The sequence below is a fragment of the Colius striatus genome, chromosome 7 (genome assembly GCF_028858725.1).
Source record: "Colius striatus isolate bColStr4 chromosome 7, bColStr4.1.hap1, whole genome shotgun sequence".
In the NCBI taxonomy this organism is placed as follows: Eukaryota; Metazoa; Chordata; class Aves; order Coliiformes; family Coliidae; genus Colius; species Colius striatus.
The window spans coordinates 31574620-31597038 of NC_084765.1; the positions used below are offsets into that span (position 1 = coordinate 31574620).

The 22419-nt window shown below is 38.0% G+C and overlaps 1 protein-coding gene across 5 annotated transcripts in view; it reads right to left on the reverse strand.

The window, feature by feature from the left end:
• Window positions 1–22419, reverse strand: part of LRRC28 (leucine rich repeat containing 28) — a 76897-nt gene that overhangs the window by 38759 nt on the left and 15719 nt on the right. For 3 of the 5 annotated variants that reach the window (XR_009819061.1, XR_009819060.1, XM_061999820.1), the window contains exons 1-5: window positions 16267–16361; window positions 12470–12698; window positions 8061–8101; window positions 5405–5442; window positions 4532–4669 (exon numbers count right to left, since the gene is read on the reverse strand). Coding sequence is in view for 3 of the 5 variants with exons in the window: in XM_061999820.1 (XP_061855804.1) it covers window positions 4532–4669; window positions 5405–5442; window positions 8061–8101; window positions 12470–12637 (385 nt within the window). In the remaining 2 variants the exon portion in view is untranslated. Of the gene's footprint in view, window positions 1–4531; window positions 4670–5404; window positions 5443–6456; window positions 6528–8060; window positions 8102–12469; window positions 12699–16266; window positions 16362–22419 lie in introns of those variants that run through there. The other 2 variants (XM_061999822.1, XM_061999821.1) reach the window with 2 other exon arrangements.

Genomic DNA, 22419 nt, shown 5'->3' on the forward strand with positions numbered 1-22419 from the left:
CCAAGATTTCATGAAGTTTGACTTCCATTATTTGACCGCTTTTTTTTTCCTTTTCCTGCCGTTCAATGCACTCAGCTCTTGTTTTTTCAAGTTCCCTGACAGCAAACACAAAAGGAAATTTGGTCTAGCCCATGTAAAGACAACTGCCTGTATTTTTCCCCCCCTTCAAGGGAACTTTGCCAAAAGATGGGCTGGGACCATAAACCATACCCTATTCTTTGTTTAATTACTTAGCTTTTGCTTTTGACTTGGCAAAACATTAAGCTTTTCATTTCAGTAAATCTATAATTAACTCCAACATGTGCTGAGTAAACATAACCTCACTTTTAATTAAATCTTAGAACAAGATGCTACAACTTGCCATTTCTGAAGAGAAATCTCTCTCAATAATGCACGATAAAAAAACCTTAATCCTTGTCAAATATGAAACTTAAGTCCAACTTTGACTCTTTAAGTCATCTGTTGTCCAAACATGCATTCACTAACTATAAGACCAACCTGTAAACCTGAGGAGTCAACACCACAAGAAAAGTTTCCAAGACTAAAGTCAAATCAAATCTAAATGGTAACACACAAAACTGAGAGATAACTTTGCGACTCCGGAAGAATCATTTTTCCATTACGTCTCACTAGATGTTTATATTTTTTTTTACAAGTGATGTAATAATTCTTACACAAGGAGAAAATAATTATCATTTCTCAAAAAAGAAATTAGTTGAAATATGCATTATAAACATTAGAAACCAAGGGGAGCTTTCTTAACAGTCATTCCTAAGCAAGAAGACTCAGGAAGTTCGCTTCGGACAGCATATTCGTATAGGACTAACTCCACAACTCTAAATTAATGGGACATCTATTCTCTGAATAAAGAGACATCTTTATGGGACATCTAGAAAAAATAAAGTTAGGCTACTGTGAAAACATAATGTCATTAAGTCAGGCTTATGTGTGAACTAATGTAATAATATGAAATATTTATACTGCAGGTCTAATATTTCTTCAAATAAGATCTCTGGCATTACATATTTCCAAATAGCCCTCAAAAAACCAGAAAAAAAGCCACTGTGCATTTCAATGAAGAGTGCTCAAGAGAACTCAATAATATTACAATTCATCTTCCTACTTATCTGCAACTCTTTTCATCAGTTGTCCTCTCAAAAACAGTATCTCAGTGATTCTGATTACCACAGAATCTAGATATGGATGACTCTGCATTACAGAGAAGCTGGTCCACTTATTAAACATACCCAAAGTATATTCAAAACATGACTTCAAGAGAATTTTCTTGCAGACATTTTATATTTCCATTTCAACACGCTTATTCTAGATATATTTTTCCCTTAACTTCTCATTCAGTTTAGCTTAGTCATCTTTCAACAACTCTCACAATGACTGTTTCAGTGGTAGTGCACAATTAAACCAAGTGCCTTCAGGCCAAAGTACGTTACCTTGTCCATGGGTGACATTGATTTGGTAGTGTTTTAAGGGCAAAGGTAATATTAGCATTTACACTACAAGAGTCCTACAGAAAAAAAAAAAAAAGTTATCTAATTGCCGAGGAATGCAATTTTCATGCTTCATCTAATATCCTTCTTGCCCATCATCAGTCCTGTATTGCCCGATTCCTTCGTAAAACTAAGGCTTACATATTCACTCTGTCTGCATGTATTTTCATCATTCTCCCTCACCTTCTCCCTTAAAGTAACATCTAAAAACTATTTTGACAATCCTGCCCAAATCTGAGAAAAGAGAGGTCTTCATTATTAAATTCACTGAGTTGTTATGAAAACAGGTATTTAGAGACTAAAAATCTCTAAATCACATCTCAGATTAATAAAGGTTGAGTCTGTGACGTCATTTAAGTCTGAACAATGTCTACAATCAGACTGAAGACACAAATCTTTATATGGCTTCATTATAGATATGATTTCAATTGTTTTAGAATTTGTTATGCTAGACATACAGAAGGTAAATCTTAAGTACTAAAATGAAAGTTAAGAGCACAACTGTGGAACAAAAACATTAAACATGAATAATGAATTAACATACACTACTAATTGCATTTTTTTTCCGTTCCTAAACACAATTAAGGAAGACTCGACACAGAATCATTCTTAAAACATAAAATGTAGTACTTATAACACGAGACATCAGGAAGGGAGAGCCAAGAGGAATGACAGGGCAACAGCTCTGAAGTAAGCTTTTTATGTCATGACAGCATTACACTACAAGTTGCTCTATCTGGTTACACCAAATGAATACTAAGCCGCCTTTCTTAACTGGGTCCTCTGCTGTGATCAACAGTTCACTGCCATTTGTGAGACATCTCAGGCAGGACTAAGAAAATGACTGTCACCAGATTTGAAAAGTTACTTCAATGAATGCTGTTCACCTATACCTGAAATGTGCTTTTAATGCAGACCTTGAAATTCTGCACAAGCTGTACTTAGTAGAATAATAATATCTTACATGGTTATCAAAATTAAGCGCAATTAAGAGCTCTGGTCCCTAGCAGTCCATTGCAATGCAGTAACTTCTGTAAAGAAAGCAGTTAGCACACAGTAAAATGATGTACTACAGTGAAATCACATCTGACTCTAGACTATTATTAACTTTGCTAGCTTTCTTGACAGAATGCTGTTTAACACTATTACGAAGATTCATGCTAACAATATAATTAAGGAGAAAAATATCCATCAAAACTTACTCTTTTGCCCTATTCCTGTAATTGTTGAACATAAATGTTCTTTTCCAACTCAAAGACTTTGTTTTAAAGTCACCTTTGAAATCTTTACCATTGTACAAAAAGAAACTATTAAAATATGCTTGGAAACCCTCTTCAGGAAGTGTTATGTTTAGGAAACAATGCAGTAGATTAAGTCTCCAGTGGGCAAACTCTCCAGTCTAAGTGAACACTCAAGCTGTATGACATCCAGTCATGCTGATAGTGACAGCATCTCAACAGACAAGTTTTGTAACGATAGCAGTATAATAGCAGACATATAAACTGATGGTAGTCCACCAGCAAAACCAGAAAGACCAGACAACACTGGATTCTACAGTTCAAAAGTTGGCAAGAGTACTATTATTTCTAAGCATGCAAAATTTTCATGTACAGAAAACTAAACTCACTTAGGGACCATGCTCAGTACCAACATCCCATAAACCTCAGGAGAAATTAAATGCAGCATGCCTATGCTGCTGATACCAGTTCCTAATCAAATGTGGTAGACGCAAAATCAGCTCTTCAGTAATGTAAATTATCCTTTTGAAAGTCGTTTTTTGGAACCTTTTTAAGTTAATGTGTGAAGTTTTGCAGAAAATGTGTCACTTCTTCTTTGAACAAGTCTTTCTTTCATGGTACAGCACCAAAAGGTAAATTATCTTTGAGGAACATAAAGCACACTCAAGTCACGCCTTTCTTTTGAATGTAGGACATTTGAAAATTGATGGAAATTTTATTGGCCTTGGGTCATAATGTTTAACAGGTTTATCTAATTTCACTCCAGAGAATTTACATAGTCATATGAATTTTTTTTCTTGCTAATCATAATCATCCTTTGACTTGTTCTTACTAAGCTTATTATTACTAGAAAAGCACAAGGAAAGGACAGCTAGACTTCTACATCCAAAATTTCAAGGAGTGATTGCAATGTATTTCCTGGGAAGAAGCAGTGTGAGATTACAAACACATGAAGGTCACAATGAGAAATTAGAAGAAACTACAGCAAAAAGTTAATCCTGTTCAATTATATTAGAGCAGTTTTTTGAAATGCTGGCCTCAAATGTTTATCATCTCTACCTATCAGAAAATACAAATACACCAGAGAAAGATCCAAAAATAAAGGAAAATAAAAACTCAAAAATCACCATCATCTTACCTGGAAAGATATAAGGGCAATGGAAGAATAATACTTGGTTATGTCTGCTCAAAGTATTTACAATGAGAAAAAAAAGTCAAAATCTGCCTATGGCCAACTTCTCCTGACTTTGTCACATTGGCTTTGAATAAATTTTTCTTTTTTATTATCAACTGGCAAGTCAAACATTTGTTATTTACTGTCACAGTGAGGTAGAACTGCCATAGGCAGACCTATTAGACATGTGTCTCTTTAGAAAATACAAGAATGGGGCTGTTAGGCAAAAAGAAAGGACTGGAACCCTTTATCTTCTGGAAAATTGGAAGAAACATCGTTTAATCATAACGACAGTTGTCACTGGAATTTTTTGTCTTCCCAAGGAAGCTAAATATTTTCGTATGGCAAAGACTGTTAAATACATACATTGTTTTCTCACTTCAGAAGCATTTTTCATGCCTTTTCTCTGCCTAAATTACATACAATGTGGCTTTTCGCTAACTAAAGAGTGTATTTAGTCCAACACATACAATGGCAATCCCTGCCCGGTCTTTAAATGCAAGTTGTACCATGTTTCAACTGTAAGATGTCAATAAACCTAGAGCAGATCACTAGGCAAATTTTGTTCAAATGGAATTTGTCACTGCTGTAATCCTTCATGCATTTCTACTTACCTGCAGGTAAATATTTCAGCTGGTTGTTCGCCAAGCGAAGATGACGTAAAGATCTCAGGCGGCCAATCTCTGGACACACGATTTCGAGGGCATTATCACTTAGGTCCAGAAACTGCAGTTTAACGAGGGAGCCAATGGCTTGTGAGAGAACAGATTAAAACATGAATGTGACCCAATGGTAACGTTAAAATCTTAATAGGACTATGAGAGGATAAAAAGCCACAATACCTAATGCCTATGTCTGAGCAGATTTGATGTATTAAAGCCAGTCTCACCACTCAATGACATGATCTGTGGAAATGGTCATCTAGCTAAGAAATAGTACTGCTGGCAGTAAGATGGAGGGGGGAGAATAAGTCAACAACTAGTGATGTGCAGAACTCTGTTCTGGAATAACTTTTTCTATTCCTTTGCTTTCTGTCTATCCAATTTAAATATTCAAAACAACTTTAAAACACTTTCCTGGAGTTGGGCAGATAACTCTACAATTAAGACAAGAGAGAGAAACTGGTGCAAGTCCTTCATACTTTAAATTTCAATTCCATCATGATATAAAATTAAGTATTCTGTGTGGTAACTGGCTGAACACAGAAGACATTCCACCTTTTCTTTCTGTAGATGAGTGCCATTTAGCCTTCTCACTTTCTGCAATTAGAACTGAAGCAAACAGCATTTAGGTACATTTGAGGAATCATTAAAAGACTTCAACATAGCATAAACAAGACATTATCAACTAAGAGCTGCACTGGTATATTCTGTATGAATATCTTTAATGTTTTATGGGAAAATAAAGGAAAAAATGGGCCTCTTTAAAGAAAAAAAATTAATATTTTATGCTTTCTGCCACTTATTGTGAGCTGGTAGATTACTTACCTTCAGGTACAACAACTATGTTATTTGAATGAAGGTACCTAGGGGGAGGAGAAAAAAAAAAGCAAAGGACACCACCTGTTACCCTCAAGGATTTCTGCTACATAATCAGTTTGCAAAATATTCAATTTCAGACTGAAAGAGCACCCTCAAAGCCATTCCTCCCTCTGACCACAAAAGCTGTGGAAACTGTATAAACTGTCAGTGGATAGGTACTTAAGTTTCACTTAGACTATTAAATGATTAACATAAAAAGAGAAGGATACACAATTATTTAAAACAAAATATTAGCAGTTGTATTAACAATGGGCTTTAGTTTTGAAAGTCATTAAGAGGAAAACAAAAAGGAAAAAAGGATAAAACAGACAGAGTAACCAAAATAAACCATATTTGATCACCTAGTTATTCCACACTAAAAGCTAAGCAAGAGAAATTAAAAGCCCAAACCCATACAAGTTACACAATCTATACATCTTTCCCTCCACATAAAGTCTTACCCCTTTAATGACTGGAGAAACAAATGTTATCTACTCCCTGATTATTATTTTTACAAACCTAGAGTACAGTTCTCAAAAGAAAAACACTTATCTTTTACATTCAGGTAGTTCCTGAGGGTGGCCAGAACTCGCACTCAGAATATTCAGCACTCCCTACTGGAGTCATTCCAGTACTACCAGTAACACAACATCTATTCTGCAATTTTACATTATTTATTTTTCTATCAACATTGCTGCAAATGAACAAAGCTATTCTGTAGAAAATAATAGCTTAAAAAATTCAAATATTGATACTGAGTACTCAGTGTCCCATTGCTTAGGTACACATGGAAATTATTTGCACAGCTCATTCTTTTCTAGTCTACACAAGCAGCGTTTCCCCAAATAGGAGTCTTTTCAGGCAGATAGGGGCAGAAAAAGAGACATAAACATTTCAACTGAATGGAATGTCTGAGCTCTATCTTTTTCTTCAAAAAACACAGACATTAGAAGTCTAATAAAATGGTAACAAATTTATGCTCGTTAGCAGATATGCCTGTAGAAATCCTTATGTAACACCTCAGGATGAGAATTCTCCTATTCATTTCAGCTGCAGCTCCTGAAAATGCTGGTACAATATTTCACTCAAGCTAAAAAAGAAAATGTATATTATGAGGACCTACACCTAGCATCCCAGGGTGAGGTACACAATATACAAAGAAACACAGACAATAATGAACTTTTAAAAAACATATATAGTGAATATGCCAAGGATGTAACTTCCATGAAAATGAAAATCAGCTACATTTGTCTTTAAAAACTTAAAGGTATTGTAACAAATTTTTCTTTAAGTAGACCTTAATTTAGTGGTCTCTTCTGACAACAGAATTCTAACTGTCTGATCAAAAATTGATTTGTACTATCACAGCTACACAAACCACAGGCCCACTGTAGTTCTCTCTAGATCACCAGAACGCGTGGGCTAACAGTGGTACAACTGAGCTTGCTGAACCCCAAAAAATTAGGTTTGACATCTATGATTTTTTTGTTTTAAGATGTAATTTATACAGGTTTTCCTAAAAGTACCATCAGATAAGATGGAGATTTCCTGATGCCCCATGGCAAATAATTAAACACCATGCATATCAAATGCAAAGGTATTATTTTACTGCTTTGGAGCATAAACAGACTCTCAAGACTCAGGCACGATGAGACAAGATTGTCTCTTAAGCAAGTCCAAGACTGCGGTGACCTACAAAGCAGTTCAATTACATTTTGGTCCCATGTACCAGAAAGGTGTGGTTTCAAGGGCCAAATTAAGATGACAAGATCAGGCACCTGAATGAATTAAGACTGCTCAGATACACACCTCCTCCCATTTGGAGCTTTCTATTAAATAAACAGAATCAATGGTCCAACAGTTACTCAACTGGAAGTGAGTCAAAGGCATTAAAAAGGGAGAAGACAATGTCCCTTTTAACACACCACCTCCCTGCCAATCCTACCATACAAGGAAATCATTACCTTACACAAGGAGGGAAGAGAACATTGACTCAGGGGCTTATGGCTTAAAATTAATTGCCAAAATAACACAGTTCATGTGACATTCATTCTTTGGACAAGATTGGATTTGGCTTAGACCAAATAGTGTTATAATGAAATACTTAGTACTCCTACTTGCTCATTCCTGATTCTGACAACCCTATTGAACTAGGTTCCAAAAAAACCTTATTACTATAGTCAGTAAGACTGAAAACATCATAACTCTAGTAGCTGGGGTGGAAAGGAGGAACCAGGGCTGGGCTGGTGGCAGTAACCTGTTACCCTGGTTCTGACACAACAACCTGACCACTGTATCTGAAAGTTTCAGTACTTTATCAGGGTGAGTCTACACAGGAGTTAAGGAGTATATTTTCCAATAGCAGTGTAGACATTTGCATCATGGTTCTTGTTATACAACAAACCACAGATTATAAATACATTTAACATGAAACTGACTACATCTGGATATATCTCCTTTAAAAAGAAAAAAAAAATAAACCCCAACCAAAAACTGATTCTTTCTTGCCCTCCAAGAAAACCCTTCACACTTAAGGGGTAAGTTATGTGCAAGCAAAACATTCTAGAATTACTATAAAGGTAGATCAGCATAACAATATATTAGAACTCCTACACAAACTCACAATTCCACGAGGTTTGGAAGCTTCTGTGCAAGGTTCTCTGGCTGAAAAAGAGTTAGAGATTTTTTAGGTTTTGCAATTAAAAAAAATAGACACACACATATTGTGTACTCAACTCACTTTAATAACCATACTAAAGCATGTCAACAGCTAGTCACAGAATGAATGGCAACAAGGAGGTAGTATACAATACCCTATTCCCACATCCCTGCACGTTCTCCATCTGAGCAATCTGCGATGCAGTAAGTGTGAACCACTCACTCATGAAACAGAACTATAGCCTAGAAGTGACATGAACATGTCCTTAACCAAGTAGTAGTCAGACTTCTGCGGCTGAAAGGATGGATTACCAAAACCTTCCTTTTACAATATATTCAAATGCATGTTAGTTGAAGCCAAGAGCAGTGCAAGAACTATGGAGAACACCTAATCCTAACATACTTTATTTTTTAATGCTGCTAAACTGGGAAATGACCTACAAACTTTGTGTAGCTTAATCAATTACCACCAAGCCAGAAGTGCTGAATCCATCAAACTAGATTTGCATATTTACATACATTATTTCCTAACTGTTAATGGATCCCTAGCTGCCATTCTGTTTCTTGATAGCATTGATAACCATTAGTATATCACAGAATCAGCTTCACAAGTTTCACAAGTCATATTGGTAACCATACTCAAAATTATTTAAGATCAATACAGTTTTATTGCTGAAGAAATCTACTTGAAACATAGACATGTTTTATTGAAAAAAATGTTTACAATACACACATATGCAAAAATAAATGAGTTCTTTAAGTGGTCTGATCACATGGTCAATTTCCTGTTAAAAAATACCTAGCTATTTCCACTGTTACGTAAATTTAAGGTATATCACCTAAAATACTTAACTTTGTGTTTGTAAACTTATTATGAAGGAATATGCTAACCTGAAAAAACAATGTCATAATATTTTTGTGTAGCAAGCAGGTCACATCCTAGATCAGAGTACAAAAAATAGTTTTTAACAAGGGAGCAGCAAATGATGGTTCGCTCAACCAATAAATCCGTTGACGTCAGGACTCAAGAGAATGGTTACAACTAATCATTTGTTGCCACCTGCTGGAAGATTTGCTGCAGAACAGTTGTCTTCTCGGCACATAATTTTGTCAGAGAAACACTTAAGGTGTGAAATGAGGACAGACTGCAACAAGTTCAAACACACACACACAAACACACACGAAATCAAGTTTCAATTTGAAAGACTGAAAAGGGAACATAAAACAACTACCTTACTTTCATCCTACATGATTTATTACAATAAGGATATTAGCCTTACTAAAATTATTTTCACATTTTTCATGAAAGTTATGCTTATTCTTGCCCTTAATTGCTTCATATGATAAGAGTTAAACTCAGGAGATTGACAGTTCTACTGTTCTGTAACCCTGTTCTGCTGGTATCTTCTGGAGTTCCACAAAAACAATGTATCTGACTCAAAGTTGCTCAACACAACATCCTACAATGAAAGATAAACACACTATTCATGATTCATCATTTGAGAGGTAACACTAACTCTGGTTTCTGTTGGTCATGTGGTAACAAATGAATCATAAATTCTGCCACCAGTTTATGGAAGTCTGCCTTGCCCTCACACTCAATGGACACTTAGAAAGTGAACCTGCTGATCTGTCTAAACAGGAGAGCATTCCATATTCCAAGTTAAGAGAACAATTACTCTTTGATAAAGCTGACAGCACCATCAGAAGCGTGATGCAAGGCAGATGCAGATTTCCTTTTGATAGATGTGGAAATAAGATTACTGGAAGGCTAAAGCTCTCAGTCAAACGTTAAATAAGAAGTTAGAAGACTTGATGCTGAGCTACAAGCGTGCTATACAGATTCTCAATCCATTCATTATGTCATAGCCCTCTATCATTTCCATCCTGCCAATGAGGACAAAATGAAATTACTCTTAGGCAAGGTATGGGTAAATTCTGTCAGTGTAATTATTCCAGACATCTTCATAGGAACCATCTGCCAAGAACAAGTCATTTTAGAAGACCAAATAACAACAAAATATTTTTCAGAACACTGAACCATGAAGCAGTGGGACAAAAGTATCACCTTATTTGAAAGACATATGGCACAAATTTAGTTTTGATGGCTGCTAACAATTCATATGCAATTTAAAGTATTTATGTACAACATAATTAATATTCATCGTATTGCAGAAAATTAAAGGAGAACAAGGCTAGAAAAGACTTTAAAACTACTCCTGAGAAAGGATCACCTCTCAAAGAAACTGGTACATTTTCCCTTTCAAAATTCCTAATGAAATAAATACAGCTTCCTTCAATCATCTATTCAACTTCCCAGATGATACCCTAACCCTTCCCCTCCCATGTAACTAACTTAATAATTCTTTACTGAAATTGAGAGTATTCCTTGTCATGCCAGAAAAAAAAAAAAGCTTTGTAAAAATACTTCGGATGTGTGCTCTTCCCCATTCCTCCTCTTCTATTTTGCTTTCCTCTGTGTCCTCTTTTTGCAAGCAGAGTTAACCTGTAACGCTCAACCTTCTTTCATAGGACATGCTCTCTAAAAATTTGTTGTGGTTGCTTTTGAGCTTCTTTCCAATTTACCCAAGTAAGAAATCCCAGACTCAGTCTTTGCTCCACCTTATGCTTTAGCAGTATCCAGTAGTGACTCCCTTCTGCTTTTGATGGAGACTGTGAAACTTTGCATGTTCCAAAAAGACATCTGTCTTTTGTAACATGCTGATGAGTTGATCTATTTTGGTACACTACAACTTCCAATATCTATTCTGTTGAACAGACACTCAGTGAATTAGATACAATTTCCCTTGCCTAGGTGGTATCTACAGGGCCACAAGCTTGTACAAGATACCACCTATTATAAGTTACCCTGCTCCTTTAGAATCCTAATGCTCTACTTCACACTGTTTGCAAGTAACTTTGCCCGGATATGAGCTACATTTTAAGTATTGTCTCAATTCCTTTACTCCAGGCCTCAATTGTAATACCTAAGAGTACAGGGTGAGAGCTGCCTCCCTCATTTGATACATCTTCTGTTGATAGTAACCATGGGTTATGACATTTTACACCTCTATTGGCTGGTAGTAATAACAAACATAAAAAATAAATGAAACTAAGTTGTTACAAGACTTAGTTTTTGTCTCTACTTGCTAATTGCTCTGAGAAAAAAAAAAAAACAGGCTGTAACAGATTCACAGAACAGCACAGGTTGGAAGCGACCTCTAGAGATAACTCGTCCAACCCTCCTGCTTAAGCAGGTTCACCTACATTAAGTACATGCAGAAAAGTTATGTGCAAAACTCTCCGTATTATTGTTTCACTTTTTGAGCAATAAAAACTTCATGAACCTTACACCACTAAATAATCACCGAATTTCACAAAGCATTGGAGCAGAACTGTTTACAACCTACGGTTAATTTTTAAAGCAGCTTCAATTTTTAACCATGAATCCTATCGTCCTGTTAAATTATTAAGCAAAGGACTTACTCAAAAACAAAAAGTGCCAAAACAATTCTCTGCAGTATATGCCAACCTAAGTTACTCATTCAAGATGAAGAAAAGGCATAAAACCTTCAGAATCCTTTTGGTGATTTTTAAGTAATTAGGCCTTCCAGTTCTTCTGCCCTGGCTATTATTCACAATACCATGGAAGATCAAGAAAAAACCCAACTGAATTTCCTGGAAACTTGAGCCTATTAACAACAGCAAGCTTTATTGAGAGTCTTAACCAGCTCAGAATCTCTCACATAGTTACTTAACTAGCCCACACTGAATTCTGAGATCACAAGGTAAGTTCAGGGCAAGAATTTGTTCAGTTTAGGGAAACAAACAAACAAACAAAAAGACAACATAAAATCCCTCTAAAATCCCTGAAATTAACTGTTTGTTCTCCTATCAACACATAGGCATGAGTTTCCACTGGTACCTTAACAACGAGCTTCGAATTACACCCTGGGACTGATAATGCCTTTAAAAGGCGTTCACCAAGATAAAAATTGTTTGGCCAATGAAGGAACGTAGATTAGACTTGCACAGTACCACCTAATAGCAGAGAGCTGTGACCACTGACATTGAGCTGAATTCACAGCAGTTAGCAAATCTCAAAACAAACCCAAAAGATCTTCACAAAGCTTCAAAAAGGTAACCATAAAAATGTCAAGCTTCCATTTATTATGCTCTGCATGACCTATGCAAGTGAAAACAGAATACAATCAAATACTCATATTACACAATGGATGACATCATTAACGATCAGATTCACTATATAATTATTTCTTTAAAAGCTATCTTGGTCTTTTTGTTCCAAAACTCGGTATTCCTCAGAACTCCTAAACATACAGACAAGTAAACATTGCAATAAAGAGGTTGTCGTACCAATGTGGTCAGGGAATTTCTTTTCATATAAAGTCTCTCCAAGTACTGCAGCCCCTCATCTTTCAGTAACTCCAAAGGAAAGTGATGAAGATTTCGGTAATTTAAGAATAAGTTCTTGTGCCTTTCCAGCTTTGCCTCAGAGATTGTTTTACATAGTTCTGATGCCATGACTAATCCTCTTCCAAGCACCACATCTAGTGCATTGCATCTTCTGAAAGCAGACTCATTTCTAGAAGACAAAAAGAGAAAGAAAAACCCAAACCATCATCAAGGTGTATGCCATGCTTTTTTTTTTTTTTTGAAAGTTAGTTATTACATAGTAATTTATCTGAACACAGTAATACAGTACCAAAACATACACACCATAAGACATGTTAGAAGCAAGTCTTTGACTATGTTCTGGATGAAGTTGTGGAATGTTTTTGGATCAGCAGTAACAAGATCTTAACGTGTACATAATACCCATTTTCCATGGATATTTCAGATAACTTTGTTAAAGTTGCCACCATAAGAAAAATAAATCTCTCTCTACCACCCATTACTGACATCCTACATCTGCTCTGTGAAGCACACATAAAGAACGCATAGATCATAAGAAAAAACACACAATTTGTTAAAGACTTCTTCCATCATCTTCAGCCCCCTTCAGATGACTAAAATGCCTTCATGTGGCCTTTAAAGCAGAATGGCAACAGGCAATGAAAGTTTGTTAGGCTTTTCCATATAGAAGTATTAAGAATAACTTAGCAGTTGGATGAGATATTGAAGGAGGACTGCCAGCTAGGGCATTTCAGAATAATAAACTAATATATGAAAAACAGGAAACCTACAGCAAGAAATTTTATAGAGAGCAACATGTGAGAGGATATTTTCATCTCTCTTATCTAAAAATAAGTCCAGAAAGAACTAAATGACAAGCTTAAACTGACAACTTCAAACCTAGAAAATAAAATCATGAAGACATTAAAAATCAACTTGTATCTCAAAACCAGACTTTACTTAGCTTGCTTTTGAAGTTTAACCAAAATTGTAATCATTATTATGTTCTCTAGATTTAGATAATGGCAGCAATGCTACATCTATTCAATTGTCTCAGAAATTGCCATTGGGAGGACTGTCTGATTCCCCAAAAGGCTGTGCTCAGCGGGAGCACAGTAGGATCTTGACCGGCTTGAGAGTTGGGCAGAGAGGATCCTCATGAGGTTCAACAAGGACAAGTGTAGAGTCCTGCATCTGGGAAGGAACAACCCCATGCACCAGTACAGGCTGGGGGACGAACTGCTGAAGAGCAGCTATGCAGAGAGAGACCTGGGAGTCCAGATTGATAACATGCTAAATATGAGCCAGCAAAATGTGCCCTCATGGCCAAGAAGGCCAATGGCATCCTGGGATGCATCAAGAAGAGTGTGGCCAGCAGGTCAAGGGAGGTTCTACTCCCCTCTACTCTGCCCTGGTGAGGCCTCATCTGGAGTCCTGTGTCCAGTTCTGGGCTCCTCAGCTCAAGAGGGACAGGGGAGTGCTGGAGAGAGTCCAGCGCAGGGCTACCAAGATGATCAGGGACTGGAACATCTTTCATACGAGGAAAGGCTGAGGGAACTGGGGCTGTTTAGTCTGGAGAAGAGGAGACTGAGGGGTGATATCATTAACATTTATAAATATCTAAAGGGTGGATGTCAGAAGGTTGGGACATCCCTTTTTTCTACAGTAGCTAGCAACAGGACAAGGGGTAATGGGATGAAGCTGGAACACAAAAAGTTCCACTTAAACATAAGAAAAAACTATTTCACTGTTCAGGTGAGGGAGCCCTGGCACAGGCTGCACAGAGGGGTTGTGGAGTCTCCTTCCATGGGGGTCTTTAAGACCCGCCTGGACATGTTCCTATGCGACCTGATCTAGGTGAACCTGCTTCTGCAGGGGGGTTGGACTAGATGATCTCTAAAGGTCCCTTCCAACCCCTACCATTCTATTCTATGAAATCAAGAGGCTAAAATAAATCCAGACTATATATTAATTTAAGGTTACCAGTTTGCTACAGACTCATGTATACAAACTAATTTCTGTTAAAAAAAAAGCTTTCCACCAACATCATCTATTCTGATTCATTCCTTCACCAAAAGAGAGATTTCTAATCATAAGAGAGACTGGAAGTGAAGGTACTGAGTTACAAACAAGAATCCTAGTCTCATTAAATGGTAGCCTTCATAAACAAAACTCCTTACCCAGCTGAAGACTGACAACTGGACCATACATTTAAATCACTCTGCTTCATCAGTTTCAGTAATACACTTGATTTGCAGATAGGCAGCTTTTACTAGTTATCCATGTCCTAGATTACAGCATTTCTTTTCTTACAGTCTCTTAATCACACCATGGGTGTAATATTCTGCACACCTTTTCTAGGCATGAGTTCTCCTAATTCAAACACATTAAGATCAGTTCTGCAAGCAAATGATTACGCTGTTGAGAATCCTGTAGAGCATCAGAAAGTATCAGTCCAACTTTAACTGATGGTATTCAAATGAGAAGAACCATCGGTCTAACAGTTGCCTTCATTAGCTATAGCTATGTTAAGGAGACAAGGTACACACGCTATGCTAGTCCTTGCCCTAAAAACATTAAAGTTTAGTTTAGTTCAGTAAATTATCATAGTTCAGTAAATAAAGCTACTGCAACTCCACACTTGTGATTAGCATTAAAAACATTCAAGGAAAAGCATCGGAATCTTTCATGTGCATAACCTGAGATCATTATTTGAACATTAACCGATACAACCTAAGAAACAGTAACGGAAAGCTCATCTTTCCCCAAAATATATATTTTTTTAATTAAAACCTTGGAAGTCACAAAGCACATGTGTAAGTATCCTACAGCCTGTCAGTTTGTCCAGAGACAATTTTTAGGTGTTCTCCACTTGTGGCTGTCTCTTCAGACTTGTGTCTCTGTACTCCAACTGGATGATAGTTAACCATGGCACACACAACTACATAGACATATGAACTCACAAACTCAAAGTCCAGCCATAACCTACTCTACTTTGGCTCCTACTTCAAAGGAAAACCCTCATATTCCCTTCCACCAGCAGTCAAACTCTTTGTCTGTAAACACTCGTTTTCCAGAGATGAGACACAAAAAGGAACAAGCACAATCACGGTCTGGAAGAAGACAAGATGAGGTGAGGTAACAGCCAGTGAAGAGGCTCCCGTGTGAGGTTCAGTCATTCAAGATAGAAAACCAACGTTTCACAGATGATGAAGACAAGAATAAACTCTCACTGAGAACAGGACAGGGAAGTGGTGACAACCGGGAGTTTCAGGAGACCCCCGAAGACCTGCAGACTGCCTCCAGCTGAGTGGGACTGCTTGGGGGGAAAACAGTGCAAACATGCGGGTAAAAACTTGGAAGAGCCTCAGGGCACAAGAGAACGAGTCTCTGTGGTGGGGCTGCACGGAGCCGCCCTGATCGGTGCCCACTGGGCCCTGGGAAACGGGAGAAGCCGGTCTGTCACAGGTGGGAGAAAGGGGAATCGACCTGTCCCAGCCGTCTGGGGAGTGGTGGCGGGCCGCCACGGGCGGAGGCGTATGAGGGGTGAGGAGACGGCGTGGGGCCACCCCTCCGGCTGATGAGACAGGAAGAAGGAGCTTGGGCCCGGGGAAGACTCACACCCCCTCAGGGAAAAGGCGCCGCGCTCGGACGCTTTGGTGGGCAGAGCAGTAAGGCAGAAAACATACTTCCCTCCGAACCTGAGCCGCCCTGTCCCGCTCCCGGCCCCCCATCCCGCTATGAGGACAGTCACTCACCGATACCGGTGCCGCCAGAACGAGCAGCGGCGCCCCTCCACCAACCCAAGCCCCCGGGGGCGGAGCGCGCCTCAGCCACGCGAGACCGCCACCACTCCCCGCCACTCTCGCGAGACGCCACCCAACCACCCCGCCGCCCCGCCTCACATCCCGCCACAACACCGCCCCCTCACCGCCCACACCCGCCCCTCGGCCAATCATAAGGCATCCAGCGTCCACCATCCAATCACAAGTTCCCTTTTACCAGCCAATGGGAAGGCGCCCCACCTCAGCGGCTCGCCCGCCTCTTTGCTGTGGCCGAGGGAGGGGAGTGGGCGCGGGGTTCCCGCCCAGGCGTCTCCTGAGGGGACCTGCAGCCGCAACTTGCATTTCCTAATGTTTACACTGTTGCCGATGTTAAAGTGCATCCCGAGAACGGCATTTGCAGGTAAAAGTTGGGGTGGCCAGAGGCCATCTCGCCAGCCGGCTAGCATTGTCTTTATTTTTTGTTAACAGCAAACTAAAGACCCTGAGGCAATCCTGCCTACAGCCCCAACTTGCCCTGCAAGACTATTTTTACCCGTGGTTAATTGGCCTGTTGAAACAAGTAAAGGAATTATGGAAGCTCAGTTAATTACATACTGTTCACTCGATTTTTATTTTACGTGCATTCACGCATAATGAGGTGACACAAGGCATAAATCTTATCTTAGGGAAGATACTGGTTGTGTCATATCAGTAGTCTAATGACAGCAAATTCTGTGATACTTGGAATATTTAACATTAGTGGGTATTAAAAGTTCTTCCTTGCTGAAGATTTGCCCTACCAGCTGCCTAAAAAAGTAAGCCCAGCTGCAGAAACCCTCTTTCTAGTTCCCACAGATTAATCAACATAAACTTGTCTTAACAAGATTCACATAGCAGATCTGCAGGGGAACCAAGAAACTGAAGATTAATACCTCGCAGAAGGCATTTTTTCTCTCCTGTATATTCACAGAATACGTAAGCAAGGCAACATGGAGAAAAAGCTCATTTCTCTCTTTCTCAGTTCTAAATAAGGAATACCAGTTCCTAATCGCTCATTTGTCATTTTCCTACACTTGGAAGGCAATAATTGATTTTGACAAGTATATTTGCTCATTCTTACTTGCCACTCACAGTCTTTGGGGAGTTGTTTTTTCAGATAAATAGATTGGATTTTGTTGAAATAATTTGAGATTAAGTAATTTACCCTTCAAAATTCAGCATCTTCCATATTTATCATACCATACTGCACACATTATTTCTCACTGTCATTGACAGTGCTTGTCTGTTTCTTTCAGTTGGATATTAAATCCCAGGAAGTGGCTTGTTTATATACCACCATGGTTTCAAAACCAGCATTACATTATACTTTTTAATGTCAGGTTGGTCCCACGTTGTCTATACCTAAGAAATTAAAAGTTATACATACTGGAGTCCAAAGTACAAGTTGAGCATGAGCACAGTTAGCAGTACATTTCTCAGAGGGAATTCAATGAGGTGTCAAACCAAATGTTCTGTATGACATTTAGTCATTGATCAGGACAGAAGCTCTGTTCCTGCCTTCTTCCACTACAGTACAGACAAGAAAGATGAAGCTTTGCTTTTTTTTTTTCTTGGGAGACCTGCTGTTAGCAGAGTCAGAATACTTAATGTGCTTCTTTACACATACATTGGATATACTTTTTTCTTGACTGGTGCCATCAGGGTCTCCTAGGCTTGTGGCAACAAATTCTGCTCTGTGTTTCTAAAAGCACAGTTCCCTCAGATCTGAAAGCTGATCTCTGAAGCTCTGATCCTGCACAGCACAAGTGTACAGTCTTGCCTGTGTAGTCACAAGGCTAAAAATGATGAGCAGCACAGGGGGCACTGGAATGTGTTATTCTTTTATGGATAGTGCTTGCCTCGTGGTTACCAAGTCATTCCCATCTAACAAGTGAGATTAATGGGATACCCCTTGCTAAGTAAACTTTTATTGTTTCTTTAGTCTAGTTTAATTCTTAGTTTTGTGCTTGTGAGAGCAAGGAACAGGGGGGCTTGAAATTAACATCTTGCTCAGAAGGATGACTGTTCTTCTCTGTGCCTACATAAAGAAACTGATAGTACTTGATTTTAAGTGCCACTTTGAAGAAGTAGGTCTATTTAGGTAGTTTGCAGTTATCAGTCTTTAAGACCAACCTTCAGCAGTTGGTTTATTGAAACAAATACAGCAATTGGAGCAAATGAGCACAGCTTCACCTGTGATCCTTTGTTTGTGCTGAACTTACACAAGACAGATCAATGTATTGTGATTAAAAAGAGATGATGCCGTGTTATCAGATTTATTACACAAGGTTAGTATTTGAGACTAACAACTTTAGTAAGCTGCAGTTGGCAACATCTTTGTATCGTAAAGCTTTATGCAACCATTTTCTTTGGTTTTGCCAAGTGAAACATGATAGGAAAAGAGTTTTTTCTCCTTTAAGACCAGATAATTAGCAATTCTTTTCAACTTCCACTCTTTAGTGTGTCAACTAGTGGTACAAGATGGCTTTCTTGTATGTCACTGTATTCTGTGAATTATAGCAAAGCAAGAATCATAGAATGGTTTGGGTTGGAAGGGACCTTAAAGTTCATCTCATTCTAACCCCTTGCTACGGGCAGGGACACTTTCCACTAAACCAGGTTGCTCCAGCCTCATCCAACCTGGCCTGGAATGCTTCTAGTTATGGGGCAGCCACAGCCTCTCAGTCATCACCAGATTCTGCAAACTGAGCCTTTAAGAAGCAGGCTTGCCTACTTTACTGGAGAGACAATATATGCTCTGGTGTGATTGCCACTGCTAAGAATTTTTTCATTTTGCATTTTTTCTTCTACAATTTCATATCTATTCTACTTACCCATGTTTTCACTTTACAGTGTCTTACATAATGCTTTTATAGTATATAAAGCTTTCATATAGACAATGATACAAGATCTCAGTTGGTATAAATATCAAGAATTTAGTATCTAGTCTTTCTGTAGGAGGGGTTTTTGCATTCCACAAATATTCATTGGTTTGTCTCTCATACCAGGAAGAAATAAACACACTAGAATCTTCTGGTTTACTGATGGAGTCCTGGCTCTTTGTAGGAGGTTTTTCTAAACTTCCAGTTAGTACTTTTGTTGCAGTGACAAAGCTGCCTTATTCGAGTGGAATAAAGTTACAGTGACTCATCATAGTGCTTCTAACTTCAGTTCCAGAAACCTTTTACTTAAAACTTCGGATCCTGCAGCAGTACCAAAAACTGACGGCAGATGGTGTTCCTGCATATCAAGTGCTAACGTGACGGCATTTAATGTTTATACATCCACCTCTGGGTTAAATCTTTTTCTTTTCAGTTTGTTATTATATTTGTTAAACTTCACTCGATTCCCTTTTCATTGTCCTTTTTCAATGTTAATGAAAAACTAATTTGAAAGAAAATTACTTGTCATACCTGGTATGGTTCAAATCAGGTTTGCCTTTAAAAGTCTCTCACTAATTTGGGCTGAACTCGGTTTTTTATGAAAACTTCTTAGTAATCACATTGATTATGTTCTGGAATAGATTTCCTAAGAAGTAGTGGAAAGAACTAATAACTTGGACAAACTGCAATTGGAATGGAACAACTCTAACACAGAATAAGCTAGCAGTGGATTTTGGCCCTGATGATGCAGTCTGTGCTCGTTCTAAATTCCCACTGATCTAATTAATCTCAATTGGAAAAAGAACAATGCCTCACTGACTGCTCCAGAAACTAAATTCCTCTGTTAATGTGCTAAGCAAATATAACAATAGGCAGAATCAACATTTCTGCCTCTGCTCCATCAGGAAACCTCAATATGGGATACCCACAAAAGTAACACAGCAGCCACCTCTCTATGGCTTATTCATAGTTCTGTTAGTCCTTCTTTAATGACTGCTATAGGTGCATATAGCTGATATGGAGATATTTTGTGTTGCCTCTTGTTGACAAGATAATGGAAACTTTAAAATTAATTTCAATCAACCAAGTATTTTTCAACTTATCAACATTGTTGTATGTCACAAATGAATAAAATGAATAAAACTCTATCTTTTGGAATTTATTTTATGAAACACCTTAAACTTGACTGATTTTGTTCAATTAAAGCCACTTCATATATTATCTCGAATTTTACTTCACTTTAAACTGGAAAAGTAATAAAACTTAAATAGCAAATTTAGGCAGCCTGTGGATGTTTATTTGTTTCAGGCAGCAAATGGCATGACATGTTCTTTGGTCTATTTTTATATGACCTCAATACTATTATTTTTTACTACCGCCCTTTGCTGTCAATGACACTATGGTGGTTATTTCTCTGTCTTTCTGCCTGGCACAAAAATCTGCTTTCTTCTTCACTGCTGTTCCCTTCAGTTCAACCCACAGATTTTCTGAATTTGCAATAGTGGTCAAAATAATCTAAAGAACTTCTAATGATTGATTGGATCTAATCAGACCGAAAGATTCATTCACCTGAAAACAGTGTTTCTAAGCTTATTCTGCATTATTCCTACTTCTTGATACCAAATTTACTCTGACTCTTTAATCTGATATGACTATTGCTGCCTAATTTTTTTTTTTCTCCTCTCTTAGCCATTGATTTTTTCTGAAGGAGAAGTCCCACGCTCTTCTGTGTGTCAGAACAAGGTCGTATTTTGTAGACAAACTCCATATGGTCAGTAAAGGTTTATTGTTCCTATAAATTTAAACTTTGATAAAATATCAATTACTTATACTTTTGTCCACTGAATTATGTAATTTTAGTACATATAAGTTTGAAATCGAAATGTGCTGCATTTAGTTTTTGGTGACATTACACATACTTGAAATGCCATATTTTCACGTACTTCTGAGATGTACATGTTCTGAGATGTTTGTATTATGGAAAAGTTCCAAGTGAGCTGCCAAATACCTTGGTTGTGTAAGACTGACTGTTTTTGTAATTTTATTCTGTCATTCATATCAGAAGGGTGTTAACTCTGTGGCCTGTTACATTCTGATAGAATTGAGGCAGGTGGTGAGCTATATTTCATTCCAAGTGAATATAAATAGTGAAAGGGGGAAGCATAGTGTATACACGGCTCTTTGATTTATGCAAGCATATTGTGGAACCTGTTACAGTGAACTCAGATATAGAAATCTTCTGTTCCTGAGACCAGAGGGAGACTTGCTTTTAGAGAGCTAGCAGGGTTTCTTCTTTTCACATCAACTATCCACTTAGTTATAGCTGCGGTCTGACCTTTCTGTTTCCTGAACACACTAGCGATAGCTTAAATATCTGCCTGGATGTTCCATGTGTTGGGGAGATACTCAGTAAACTGCTTCCCATTAAATGCAGAATTTTTTGGTTTTGAGACCAAAACAGAGAAATCAAAAGTATTTGTTTTCTTGTTATGTTTTGTATATCCTCCCAGAAATTTTTCATGTGTATTCCTGAGCATTTTGTTACTAGGAAGCCTAACAGTCAAAATTTGAGCTAAAACAGGTAACACACATCAAGATGTAACTGGGCTTGAGGAGGCTCTTCAGTAGTGGTCAATTAACACTCTTGCAGTAGTGGCTGCTTAGCTTATGTACTGTTTTCTGAGTCCTTACTTTCTTCCTGGTTTTGTCACGTTTACAATACAACACTGATAGAATCTTTTTCAGATTATAAAATTGAGGCATGCTACTAGATCCCAGCTCCCATCCTTGATGTAATGAGTGTTTTGGACAATATGGCATTGTGTCTGGCACCAGCCCTGCTCCTAGGGAACTGTTCCAGACCATATGTCTGTAGCAGGGTAAGATGTTCTGTCTTGACAAAAAGAGCTAATTTAGTTTCCATTCAAAATCAGAAATGGAGACTCAGAGTAACTTCAAGTGACTATAACTAGACCCTCACACTGAAACTATTTTTCATTTTGTACCAATGGCATAAGAAAGAAAGAGTCACGTGCCTTTTACTCTCTTCCAGGAATTAATACCCCATAATTCAGGGACAGTGAAGTAATTAGGTCTACTAAACTCTTTTTAGTGATCTAGTGCTTTTAGCACTGAAGTCATGCTTAAGTAGTTCAAGTTTCTTAAATACACATTGATGTAACAGCTATCCTGAGTGGGTGACTGTATCTTGAAAATGGTAATCCAT